Source organism: Protomyctophum bolini, assembly GCF_963924005.1.
Source record: "Protomyctophum bolini genome assembly, chromosome: 11".
NCBI lineage: Eukaryota > Metazoa > Chordata > Actinopteri > Myctophiformes > Myctophidae > Protomyctophum > Protomyctophum bolini.
The window spans coordinates 5,225,702-5,238,916 of NC_137872.1; the positions used below are offsets into that span (position 1 = coordinate 5,225,702).

Consider the following 13,215-nt stretch of genomic DNA (forward strand, 5'->3'; position numbering starts at 1 on the left):
AAGATACAAACACTGAAGATAAAACCAGAGGGACATTTCAAGCCTTTTATTAGGTGGTAGTATACAAGAAAACGAGTAATTAAACTAATTTTCAGTGTCGTTGAGTAATACAATATCATATAGAAAAAAACATCATGATACAGAAGATCAGGAGAAAAAAAAGGTATAAATGTGAATTACATAGGTTTACAAATAAAAAGCTAAGAGAAATGTCAAAACGATCGAACGAACGTGACATATTGTGGGGGTTTTAAAACGAATCAAGGGAAGGCTAACAATGTGGTCAATTTTAATGTCGTTTGCAGGTCATTCCACAGAAGCCAAAAGCAGATCTACCAAGTTCAAGTACAGAACTTGGTATAGAAGGGTTCTGCCTGTGCCCCTTTTTTAAACTCAACACCGCCCTCGTGTGTCCGCAGGTTGCACGTACAATCAACAACATGCAGCAGCAGATCCAGCAGCACCAGCGGCAGCTGGCCCAGGCGCTGCTGATGAAGCAGCAGCAGCCTCCGCCGCCGCCGGGCTCCCACGCTGCAGGCCTGGCTGCAGGCCTGCACCCCAGCCAGGCCAAATCAGGCCTGGACTCCTTCCCAGGACACCCCCAGGCCCTGGGGGGAGGAGGAGGCCTCCCCGACCTCCACACCAAAGAGCAGCAGTCCTCTCCCAACGCGTACAGCCCCTACTCCAATCTCTGTGAGTATACTGTCCGGCACGTGGCCTTAAATAAACGTTATACTTTAAAACCCATTTAGACCTGAGGACGATTCTACAAATGAATCCTGACAGTTTTCTGAAAAGCCTATGTTTCTACGTCAGTCGTTCTCAAACTATTTCAGGTCAAGGACCGCCATAATAATAAAAATCACACCCCTGTGAAGTGGGGTGTGATTTTTATCATTATTACAGTATTAGTTTTTTTCTTATGAAAGCAGAGAGTCTTCTGTTTCATACGGTATATAGTATACGTACATGTCGCTATAGGCCTTATTTTGAGAATAATAGTTGTTCAGGTCCATGCCTTCTCTAAAGTTCTCTCTGGTGGGCGCAAGCTGCATTCAATAGCCAATTACTGACAAACTGTACATGGGATCAACGTGTATATTGTTTTCCTCCTAAAAGTAGACATTCAGGGCTTTCATTCGGTCTATGGTATGTATAAGATATTATTTGTGTTCATATAAAAAAACTGAACTGAAATGTCTGTCAACTTTGACCTTCCATATCTCTGCTGTTTTTTTCAAGCGAGCAGAGTGCAGGCAAAAGCAGGTGTTAGAAAAAGGTCAATATCTCCAGAATTGAAATGGACAAGTTGGGCTTTCTTTTGATCTATGCGGTGTGATTCTCGCTATAAGAGAACAGTTTGCTGTGGGCCCCAAAACAGTTCCTTCGTCCAATGTTAATCCCTTAGCATAGCCCAAGACAGCCAAGCAGAATAGTCTAGCAGCAGGAGTGTTAAGATGCAGTAACATAACCTGTATCTTGTGCTGCGGAAACAAAAGCACCTGACATAACGTCTGCCTGCTCTCTCAGCCGGGCTGAACCCCAACATGAATGTAACCTGTATGGAGGCTCTGTCCATGAAGGAGCCCCCCCACGCCCAGCCCCCCCAGTCCCGTCTGTCCCAGTGGACACACCCCAACGCCATGGACAGCCTGCCTGGAAGCCCCTCCCCCCTGGAGGCCAGCCTACAGAACAAGCACGGTAAGCCCCTCCCTCTCTGGACTCTGGAGTCCAACCCACAGAACTACGGAACGCACTTCCCATTGCAATCAGAACGGCAGGACTCACTCCCAATCTTCCGCCGTAGTCTGAAAACCCACCTCTTCAGACGCCATCTTAGCCCGCAGCACTTGCCATAGCACTTGCCCTAGCCTCGGTGGCACAGTCGGTATAGTCCTGTCGCCTCACAGCTAGAACGTCCTGGGTTTGATTCCAGGAATCCTCAAACAGTTCTTGAACCAAAGTTCTTTAGGTGGAAAAGAGGCTCCCAAAATCAATGGTCACATCTGTAGATGTTGTACTGGATATCTTAAATTCACAATCAAAGTGTAATGAAGTTGAAGTCCAGATCAAGGAAAAGGTTTAAAAGTGTTGAGAACACAATCACGGATTTATTACAAGAGCGCTCCTGGAGAATGACACAACACCAAAGTTTCCACCCTCTCTTATACAATTTGAGAGTTCCCAAAATAAAAACACACATGGTTGAAAAGCAACAAGACACCCCTTTAACACATGGTCTTATATGGCTGTTCTTCCAGTCTGCTAGAATTCACACAAATTGACTGCTGGTAACAGTATTTACCCTATACTACCTCTGTCAGCAGTTATCTTACATGGATTGAAATGTCATTTCCCCATTACAATGTTGAATTCAACTATATGTTTTGTTGCTGTTGTTAAACCTTGTTTTGCGTGTCCTCTTCTCTTCTAGGTGCCAACTTGGGGCCCCCGGGCAAGCTCCCCCAGATGGAGGACGGGTACGGCCCCTACAGCATGATGTCCAGCTCGGAGGCCCCCAGCAGCCCCCTGCTGGGCCCCGACAGCTGGGGGCCCCAGGTCAAGAACAACAACAACAACGACAAGATGGCTAACGGGACCAACATCAACTGGCCACCAGGTCAGCCTCTGATTGGCCTGTGAAAGTGTGAATGATCCCAGGCTCTGATTGACCTGTGAATGATCCCAGGCTCTGATTGGCCTGTGAATGATCCCAGGCTCTGATTGGCCTGTGAATGATCGCGCTCTCTCTCTCACGATCACGTAGAAAGCCTGGGCAGCGTTGAAGTGCTGAGTGGATACAATTAGAGATGCAACCTTGATTGGATGGATTCTAAAACAATAATCAGTAATATTTGTTAAATGGATGCCCCTACTTGTAACCACCTAAAACATGAACCTTGGTTGAAAAAAATTAAAATTTAAAGTTGTCCAGCAGAAGCAGATCTAAAAGCTCGAAACGCGGTTTTAAGCTTGTAGATCTGCTGTTTATTATTTTTCTTATTTAAAATGTTTGAATAGTGAGAGCTGACATGAGGTTTCCACCAGACGATTTTGTATCATATCTTGTTCTCTGATTTGTATTTGTCATTCACAAAACGGTGATAATGGTAATTATAATTACCGGTAAATGGTCTTGTCATAGTTGACAAAAATAAAAACACATTTATGTTGGAAGGCTTATTGTGAAGAATATACCACTGAAAGACTATATAAATATAACGTGGAGTCTATCCAAAAATAGCCGATCTACAAGCACACAGTGCGTTGCAGATGGACGACCAATCTAACCCAGTCCGTCCTGCTGTCATTGTCTCCTAGAGTTCTGTCTAACCCAGTCCGTCCTGCTGTCATTGTCTCCTAGAGTTCTGTCTAACCCAGTCCGTCCTGCTGTCTCGTCTCATAGAGTTCTGTCTAACCCAGTCCGTCCTGCTGTCTCGTCTCGTAGAGTTCTGTCTAACCCAGTCCGTCCTGCTGTCTCATCTCATAGAGTTCTGTCTAACCCAGTCCGTCCTGCTGTCTCGTCTCGTAGAGTTCTGTCTAACCCAGTCCGTCCTGCTGTCATTGTCTCCTAGAGTTCTGTCTAACCCAGTCCGTCCTGCTGTCTCGTCTCGTAGAGTTCTGTCTAACCCAGTCCGTCCTGCTGTCATTGCCTCGTAGAGTTCTGTCTAACCCAGTCCATCCTGTCATTGCCTCGTAGAGTTCTGTCTAACCCAGTCCATCCTGTCATTGCCTCGTAGAGTTCTGTCTAACCCAGTCCATCCTGTCATTGCCTCGTAGAGTTCTGTCTAACCCAGTCCATCCTGTCATTGCCTCGTAGAGTTCTGTCCGGGCGTGCCCTGGAAGGGCCTCCAGAGCATCGACCCGGAGACGGACCCCAACGCCACCCCCGGCAGCGTCCCCAGCGGTCCCACCATCAACACCAACATCCAGGACGTCAACCGCTATCTGATGCGCGACCGCAGCGCAGGTGAGGACCCCCGTCAGTGGAAATAGTAGTTTTAACAGATAATGAACTGTAATCATGAACACATTTAGCTGACAGGTTTGTTAGGCCAATGTTGTACGGCTTTGATTTTTTTATTATTGTGTCAGTGTGTTTATGATTCTGTCTTTATGTGACAGAAACGAAATCCTCATGAATTCAAGGCTTCATGGGGTGTGTAATTGATACAAAGAAAATAAGTGATACGTTTTTGTGGTGAACTTTCATTTTATTTCATTTAATTCTCGGGAAGAATTAACACACAGAGGGCTGGGACCCTCTTTTTCAGCAGTGCCGAGATTACAACAAAACACAACAATGTATAATGTACACAACTATTGCTTTAACACAGATGCTGCCCTTCCTATTTCTGTGTTGCTGTCATTCCAGCTGCTAAACTGCTTCTCTGATCATTGTCTGCTAAACTGCTTCTCTGATCATTGTCTGCTAAACTGCTTCTCTGATCATTGTGTCACATTGTTTGATGCTCAGCCCTATAGCTGTCTCTTTTGTTGGATTATTTCTGGACGTTTGTTTGTCATCACTCGTGTTGCTGCTCTCACATCTCTTTTCCTTTTATGTTCCTTACACACCGGAAGCGAGACGGAAACACAATAAAATCGTCGTAATATTCCACTTTGACTATGGTGGTGCGTCGTGGAGTCCTAGTTCAGAAATTGAGTACTTAATTAATCTAGAGTAAAATTATTGTTACACATCTGCATTACCTATAATTTACAAGAAGTCTACAGTCTAAGATTCTTTAGTTTTGTGTCTTGAGAGGCCGAATGTCATTAACCCATTCTGACCGGGAACCCGTTTTGGTGTTGGCATCATGTTATGCTCTAGCTATTTAAAAATAGCAGATCTACAAGCTCATAGCGCGCCACCGAGTGGCGCGCTACGAGCTTGTAGGTCTGCTATTTTTGAAAAATCGAAGAACGACTGACACTTTTAGAATCTGATCTCAGGTCAGAACGGGTTAATCAGACCAGTGTGTGTCCAGTGTAAACCTCGTATGAATCTGATCTCAGGTCAGAATGGGTTAAATGGTGGTCCGTCTCTCAAATTCCGAATAAATAATTGCCATTGATATGAAAAGGCTTGAAAACCACTGGAATAGATGACAACAGAGCCTCATTCATATGTCCATGCCTTTATTTGCACTGAGAAATAATCATCTTTTTTTTTTTTTTAAGTCTCGTTATCGATAACGCAATATTTGTGTTGTGTTGTGTTGTGTTGTGTTGTGTTGTGTGTGTGTGTGTGTGTGTGTGTGTGTGTGTGTGTGTGTGTGTGTGTGTGTGTGTGTGTGTGTGTGTGAATGACACAAACGAGGACGTTTGAATTAACTCAAATAACAACGTCCAATAAGTTATTCCGGTGTATAAGGAACCTTTTCCACTCTGTTTTGCTTTACACACACTCTTTATTTTTATTTCTTTCCTCCTTTCTTTTTCTTTTTCTCCTTTTTATTGTTTCTGTGTCTGCGTTGCCCGCCTTGGCCTCAGGCTCCTCCCCCTCACCACCGTCACAGAACGAGGCACTGCCTCCTGACTCTGATTGGCCAGTCAGTGCCTACTCTAGCTCGTTCAGTCTGTCGTCCCCGGAGACAGACGATGCAGGTACACGGTGTGACCCCCCCCTCCCCCCTCTCCTTGGCCCCTCCCCTCAGGGACATGCACACATAGACATCAAAGGGGGCTTCAGCCCCTGCCCTTTTACTGTAAAACAACTGCCCTCCCCAGACCATGAATGCAACATGTACTACGGTGAAAGAAATGCAAATGCCTCTCCTCTCCATGCCATGTTAACCCATTCTGACCTGAGATCAGATTCTAAAAATGTCTTCTACATCCTGACAGTTTTCTGAAAAAGCTATGTTTCTATGTCAGTCGTTCTTCGATTTTTCAAAAATAGCAGATCTACAAGCTCGTAGCGCGCCACTCGGTGGCACGCTACGAGCTTGTAGATCTGCTATTTTTCAATAGCTAAAGCTATAGCATAATGCCAAACACCAAAAGGGGTTCCCGCCCAGAATGGGTTAAGGCAGCATTCGGGAGAATTGCTTTATTTCCGAACTCTCCTGAACTTGAACGCAGCATTTTGCGTTGAACAAAATTGTTTAGAAATCCATGTCGTCACATGCTAAAGAGTGCTGCGGGTTGCACCCCGAAAATAGCTGATCTACAAGCTCACAACGCGTCACAGCGTGACGCGTTGTGAGCTTATAGATCTGCTATTTTCGCTATTTTTTTGTCCAAAAGTTCAGCCCTCTTACGGGATTTCAGCCCCATGTCTCTCTAACACACTCTCTGCACGTCGCCCTGCCTCCCCTCGTTTAAACAGGGGTGTTGTCCTCTCCTCTCTCTCAGTTCCCAGTCTGCCCCGCCACGTCCATTCGGGAGAGGCCAGAGGCGTCATTTTAGGTTCGAGGGCATATGGCTCACATTTAACATTCTGACCTGAGATCAGTTTCTAATAATGTCTTCTACATCCGTTTTCTGGAGAAAAAAAAGCTATGTTTCTATCTATGTCAGTCGTTCTTCGATTTTTCAAAAATAGCAGACCTATACAAGCTCGTAGCGCGCCACTCGATGGTGCGCTATGAGCTTGTAGATCTGCTATTTTTCAATAGCTAAAGCATAACATAATGCTAACACCTAAACGGGTTCCCGCCCAAAATGGGTTAACCACACACGTTCACTTATGATACGATGTCTTTTATCCCGTAAACAAGCACAAACAAAGACAATATAGGACCTATACTGTTTTTTTTTAACTCTTTGTATTATTGCCAGTTGTGTTGTAGTATTATCACATGCATGAACATTAGTGACATTGCACTAGTTATAATAATATTTTGAAACCAAAACTAATTAATCGCAACACAGCTAGACAAAAAAGAGAGTCAACTAAAAAATTGTAAATACGGTAGATAAGTAAGTAAGTGTAGTGTATAGCATATGAAGTTGTGGACCCTCTTTTATTTGTATTTCTTTCTGAAATGACGCCTCTGGCACAGGCCCAAGCCCACCCAAATCCACCCCGGTCTTTGCATGTGGTGATGTGCAGCACTTCTGTTGGTGTGTCCCTGACCTTTGGCCTCTCCTATGATACATATATACATATTAAACGTATACATGTGAACAGACATGCGTGTATCTCCTCTTGTCCTGGTGTGAGCCTCCAGTGTGACGTAGATCAGAGTGGGTGCTGTTGCTTGACTGTTGTTCTCTCTCATGATGCCATGATGTAATAGTATAGCTCTCTGTTGATTACAAGTGCACGTTCCGAAATGTGTTGATTTTGCTGTTTGAAATATGAAGAAAACACTTTTTTCCACTTTGTTCATTGAAGCTGGTTTGACCCTTCAGTGTAAGTCCATATGGGGAGAACATCTTTGGATGATTGATTAAGAAGAAGACAACATTTGGAGCTGTGGCATGGCAACAATAGGTCCTAGCCGCTTGAAGTATTTTTGAGTGCTATAATAGTAGTAATAGTATGTCTCTCTCTCTCTGTCTCTCTGTCTCCCTCACCCAAACTCATTGTCAATGCTCCTCCTCTGTGCAGTTAAGCTCTCTGACATGAAGTCCACGTGGCCCTCTGGGGGCCACATCTCCTCCCACGGCCAGGCCTCTCTGTCCCACGAGCTGTGGAAGGTCCCCCAGGGGCCCCGCGGTGGCGGCGGCGGGCCCGGGGGCAGCAGCCCCGGAGGAGGAGGGGCCCTGTCGCGGCCCCCGCCCGGCCTCAGCAGCTCCAAGCCCTCGTCCACGTGGGGCGGCAACGCCCTGGGCCTGTCCCAAGGCTGGAGCAGCAACTACTCCTCTGGTGAGCTCCTTTCTCTAATGCATTCTGACCTGAGATCAGATCTACTCCTCTGGTGAGCTCCTTTCTCTAATGCATTCTGACCTGAGATCAGATTCTAATGCACAGAAGAATGGTGGTTCTTTAACCCATTCTGACCTGAGATCAGATTCATACGAGGTTTCCACTGGACACACACTGGTCTGATTAACCCATTCTGACCTGAGATCAGATTCTAAAAATGTCAGTCGTTCTTCGATTTTTCAAAAATAGCAGACCTACAAGCTCGTAGCGCGCCACTCGGTGGCGCGCTATGAGCTTGTAGATCTGCTATTTTTCAATAGCTAAAGCATAACATGATGCTAACACCAAAACGGGTTCCCGTTCAGAATGGGTTAACTCAACCTTTATTCACATTCTCAGAGAGATCACGGAGGGAGAACCTCATCTATGTATGTGACACCAACGCATCGGACATCTTTACTATAGGGATGTGCCAATGAGACATTTATCGATATAATTTATCGCTGTTATGACCGATGTTACCGATGTCGATATGATCTCATTCTGTATTGAAACATTATACAAAGTTTGTCCATTCTGCAAATTACATGTAACATATATATAGTATCTGCACTGCATTTAACTTGAATACCATTTTATAAATTGTGTGAGCTTGTAGATCCGTTCAAGCTGTTACTTTGGGCTTGTTTATCTGTAAAGACAATAAGGCCGATTAATTCATCGGTCCGATTTATTAACCAAACCAATGCCGATTTAATACAAATAAAAAAACTAGAATTGTCCGATACCGATGTGGTTGCAGATTAATCTCCCATCACTACCATCACTGATCTCTCACACACACACACACACACACACACACACACACACACACACACACACTTTGTCATCAACTGACATCCTGTGGCTTACACAGACTAATGTAACTGATGAAACTGCCAGTGACACCCTCACCTGCCAGATTTCTAGTGATTTCTGACCATGTGGACTGAATGGGATGAACGTGAACCTGTCCTCTGTCTCTGGGTCTCACAGCAGGAACCGCCTGGAGTACGGACAGCTCCAACAGGACCAGCAGCTGGCTGGTGCTGAGGAACCTCACTCCACAGGTAATGAGGAACCGCACTTGACCCATTTTGACCTGAGATCAGATTCTAAAAATGTCTTCTTGCATCCTGACAGTTTTCTGAAAAAGCTATGTTTCTATGTCAGTCGTTCTTCGATTTTTTCAAAAATAGCAGACCTACAAGCTTGTGAGCTTGTAGATCTGCTATTTTTCAATAGCTAAAGCATAACATAATGCTAACACCAAAAGGGGTTCCCGCACAAAATGGGTTAAATGGCAAATGGTGCATTCATATAGCGCTGGCCCTTTATCCAAGGCTCTTTACATAGATTGTGCATTTCATTCACACCTATTCTTACACCGATGGCGGCGGAAACCATGCAAGGCACCAACCAGCACAATTAGGGGTTCAGTGTCTTGCTCAAGGACACTTCGATACCAACTCTGGTGGAGCCCGGGTTCGAACTGGGAACCTCGCGGTTACCATCCAGCCACTCTACCCCCTGAGACCCCCCCCCCCCTTATTACTGAGGAACCTCACAATACTGTAGCCTTTTTACTGAGGAACCTTACTCTACTTGTACTGTAGCCCTACAATAACTCACCACCAGGGGTCATCAATGTGTCAAATGTGTGGACAAATATGTCCATGGCATTGTTTTGTACACACCATTATAATTAATAATGATACTTATGAACATACGATCCTATTAATAAATATCAAGTCTCCAGGTTTTGTTCAGAATATGTATGACACACTATTGATATTATATAGTTCGGGAGATCGAAACCTCATAACTAGGGATGTGCCGATGAGACATTTTGGCCGATATCGATATTCGATATAATTAATTGCTGTTATGGCCGTTAACCGATATTACCGATGTCAATATGATCTCATTCTCTATTGAAATATTATAATAATTTTGACCAGTCTTAAAAATACTATATGTAACAGGGTGTCTGCACTGCATGCTTAGGCAAGTCAGATTTAACTTTAATACCTTTATATTTAATATTGTGAGCTTGTAGATCTGTTCAAGCTGTTACTTTTGGCATGTTTATTATCTGTAAAGACAGACCGATTAATCGGACCGATTAATTAATCAGTCTAATTGATTAATCGAAATATATATATATATAATTGTGGGGTTCCTGTGTGTGTGTAGGCTTTTCAGAGAACTGTCATAATTTACAATTTACAATTTAGGCATTTAGCAGACGCTCTTAATCCAGAGCGATTTACATTAAGCAAGAACAAAAAAAGCATGGGAATACATCACATAAAAACATTTATCAAGAAGACATGTTGTAGAATCTGGCCTCAGCATGTATGCAACTATGCACCACTGTGTTTTCTCCCTGCATGTAACGTAACGTAACGTAACGTAACGTAACGTGTCCCTGCAGATCGACGGCTGCACGCTGCGGACTCTGTGCATGCAGCACGGCCCCCTCATCACATTCCACCTCAACCTGACGCAGGGCAACGCCATGATGCGCTACAGCTCCCGGGACGAGGCCGCAAAGGCCCAGAAGTCCCTGCACATGTACGTGTTACGGTTATTATTATTATTATACATGTACGTGTTATGGTTATTATTGTTATTATACATGTACGTGTTATGGTTATTATTATTATACATGTACATTATTATATATTATATATATATATATATATTATATATATACATTATTATACATGGTTGTTATTATCGCACAGGTTGATCTGTCGTCGTTGTATGGTAAAGGAAGGGGGATGGGATGATATTGTGATGTCAGTATATCACTGTTTTTTTTTTCTTCCATTGGCACATTTCACTGTCGAGGTATTAGCCTCCAGGAAGAAACCCTAAATACAAAGGAAAGACATCATTGCACATTAACGACCACACCGAGGGGTCTAATGAAGCACTGTCACCTCATACACACATGGAAAAACTGGAAGAAATGTAATTAAAAAAAGCACAGCACTCCATCTTTAACCGGCCACGCAGTCAGACTAGCTCTTGGTCAGCTAGTATTTCCCTCTAGAAAAAAAATGTCTTAGGCAAATGTTTGCCCTACAATAGGGATGTTGGGAGCAGGGAGGTTCATGTTGTTATAAGTGGGGCACAGGCTTCAGTTTAGACATACTATTGGTCCCACTGTCATTAGACCGACAACCTACCTCAAACCCTAACCTAAGCTTAACCGCAAGCACAGAGCAGCGCATGTTCGACCGCATATCCGACCGTTGTTTCCACATCTCGGTCCGTTGTGTCTAATCTGCGTGTGCATCCCGTTAAGGGGTTAAGAAGTGGAATTAACTGTGTGTGTGTGTGTGTGTGTGTGTGTGTGTGTGTGCGCGTGCGTGCGTGCCTCCAGGTGCGTTCTGGGTAACACCACCATCCTGGCGGAGTTCGCGGGCGAGGAGGAAGTGAACCGCTTCTTTGCACAGGGCCAGTCGCTGGGGGGCGGGACCACCAGCTGGCAGGCCAGCCCGGCCACCAATCAGACGCGCGGAGGTGGCGGAGTCCCCGGACCCGCCTCTCACCCGCCCATCGGCCAATCGCCTCACTGGAACAACAACAACAACGGCGGCGGCGCCAAGACGGGCGGAGACTTGGGGTGGGGCGGCGGCGTCCAGCAGTACTCCAGCCTGTGGGGGCCCCCTGGTGGCGAGGAGGGCCGCGTCATGGGGAGCCCCACCCCCATCAACACGCTGCTGCCCGGGGACCTGCTGAGCGGGGAGTCCATGTAGGACGATGGGTGGGCCTCGGCCCGGGTGGTGATCAGCACTCACCGACCCACCCACGGGTGACGGAGCACCAGTCGGCCCACCAATGAACGGGCGACCACCACCGGCGCCTGTCGGCGCATCCCTCCATCTCTCAAGTGACCCATCATCCTCCTGGCAAACGTCTCGGGGCAGAAACTCCCCTCGCCCCCTTTAAGCCAATCATTGTGGAGATAATCACCGGCGCCCGACTGACAGCAGCTCTTTGGAGAGTGCTATAGTCCACAGGTCGCCCATGTTCTGACCCACGGTGAATGTGAAAAACAGATATATTTTAATAACCACTTCCACTTCCAACCTGGCAACCCCTATTTTATTTTATTTTTGCCATTTGTTATAGGCAAAATAAATATTCCTCAGAAATTGCAGATGCAGATCTGCTATTAGGGACATTTCTGAATGGAGCAGCATTGTACGTATACAGTACTTGTCTAGTATCGTGTACGATACTTGGTTCTAATAGCGATTAGGTGGCTGGAATGGAACGGTTGAACGGAGCGAATGCGAGGCAACCTCTACTCCGCTGTTCATTTTTAACGTCATTTTGGCGGGGGGGGGGGGGGGGGGGGATTTATTTCGGTGACATCTGGCATCTTTTGCTGTGAAACGCAGATGGAGGAAACAAAAGGAACAAAGGAAACAAAAACGACAACTGTAAATTTAGTTTTTGTTTTTACGACACCGCGTTAAACGTGCGTAGTTCAGTCAAACTGACATTCGACTTTTCCGAGCTGCCATGTCGCAACGTTGGGTGGTCGTCATCCCTCGGTCACTCCATCTGCACCTCAGAGATTCACTCAAGTGGACGATAAACGGGCCACGCGTCAGTCCCGAAGCCCCTCCCTCCCTCCCTACCACCAATCAGAACGGTTGTTACAAACTTTTCCGCCGGTCTGGGTTTAGACACACGCTCCTCCGTCTCTCTCAGCACTAATAATAACTAGCCTTAACCCCTTCCTGGCCACGCCCTGGATTTCAGTGAAGAACTATAGACCGATATTAATTGCACACCCCTCATTTCTGAGCCAGCGGAAACCCGCGGGGTACGGAGAAATGTAACCCGCGGGGTACGGAGAACTGTAACCCGCGGGGTACGGAGAAATGTAACGCGCGTGGCGCGGACGCAACCGCCGGTTTACAACGTGAGCACTTGTCTTCATGCCCTGAAACATGCACGGACACACACACACACACACACACACACACACACGCTTAAAGGGAATGGTGCAACTCTGTTCGCCTTTTGTTCAAGCCATTTATTTTTTGTAGTGCGCTTTTTTGTTTATTTTGCTTTGTTTCACCCGTGTTTCTCCCTTTGAACCATTGCAAACGAAAGCGAGAGATACTATTAGTGTCAATCTTATCGATCTAGGGAGGTGGGGTTGATTAGTTTTTTTTTTTTTTTTTTCGTTTTTTTTTGTATTTGTATTTGTCGCACTTAATGCATTTACGTACACGCTGGGGGGGGGGGGGGGGGGGGGAACAAAACCACTGCTATTACTATGGAAATGTGTTATAAGTGAGAAACACTTTGAATGCACCTCAGTCGGC

General features: G+C 45.6%; 1 protein-coding gene across 1 annotated transcript in view; it reads left to right on the forward strand.

The window, feature by feature from the left end:
* Positions 1-13,110, forward strand: part of LOC308324433 (uncharacterized protein) — a 90,510-nt gene extending 77,400 nt beyond the window's left edge. The window contains exons 21-29 of the mRNA XM_080776480.1: positions 420-693; positions 1,531-1,701; positions 2,435-2,620; positions 3,821-3,970; positions 5,497-5,610; positions 7,562-7,819; positions 8,855-8,928; positions 10,296-10,435; positions 11,253-13,110. Coding sequence (XP_080632606.1) covers positions 420-693; positions 1,531-1,701; positions 2,435-2,620; positions 3,821-3,970; positions 5,497-5,610; positions 7,562-7,819; positions 8,855-8,928; positions 10,296-10,435; positions 11,253-11,628 — 1,743 coding nt within the window. The 3' untranslated portion in view covers positions 11,629-13,110. The remainder of the gene's footprint in view (positions 1-419; positions 694-1,530; positions 1,702-2,434; positions 2,621-3,820; positions 3,971-5,496; positions 5,611-7,561; positions 7,820-8,854; positions 8,929-10,295; positions 10,436-11,252) is intronic.
* The last annotated feature ends 105 nt before the right edge of the window (positions 13,111-13,215 follow it).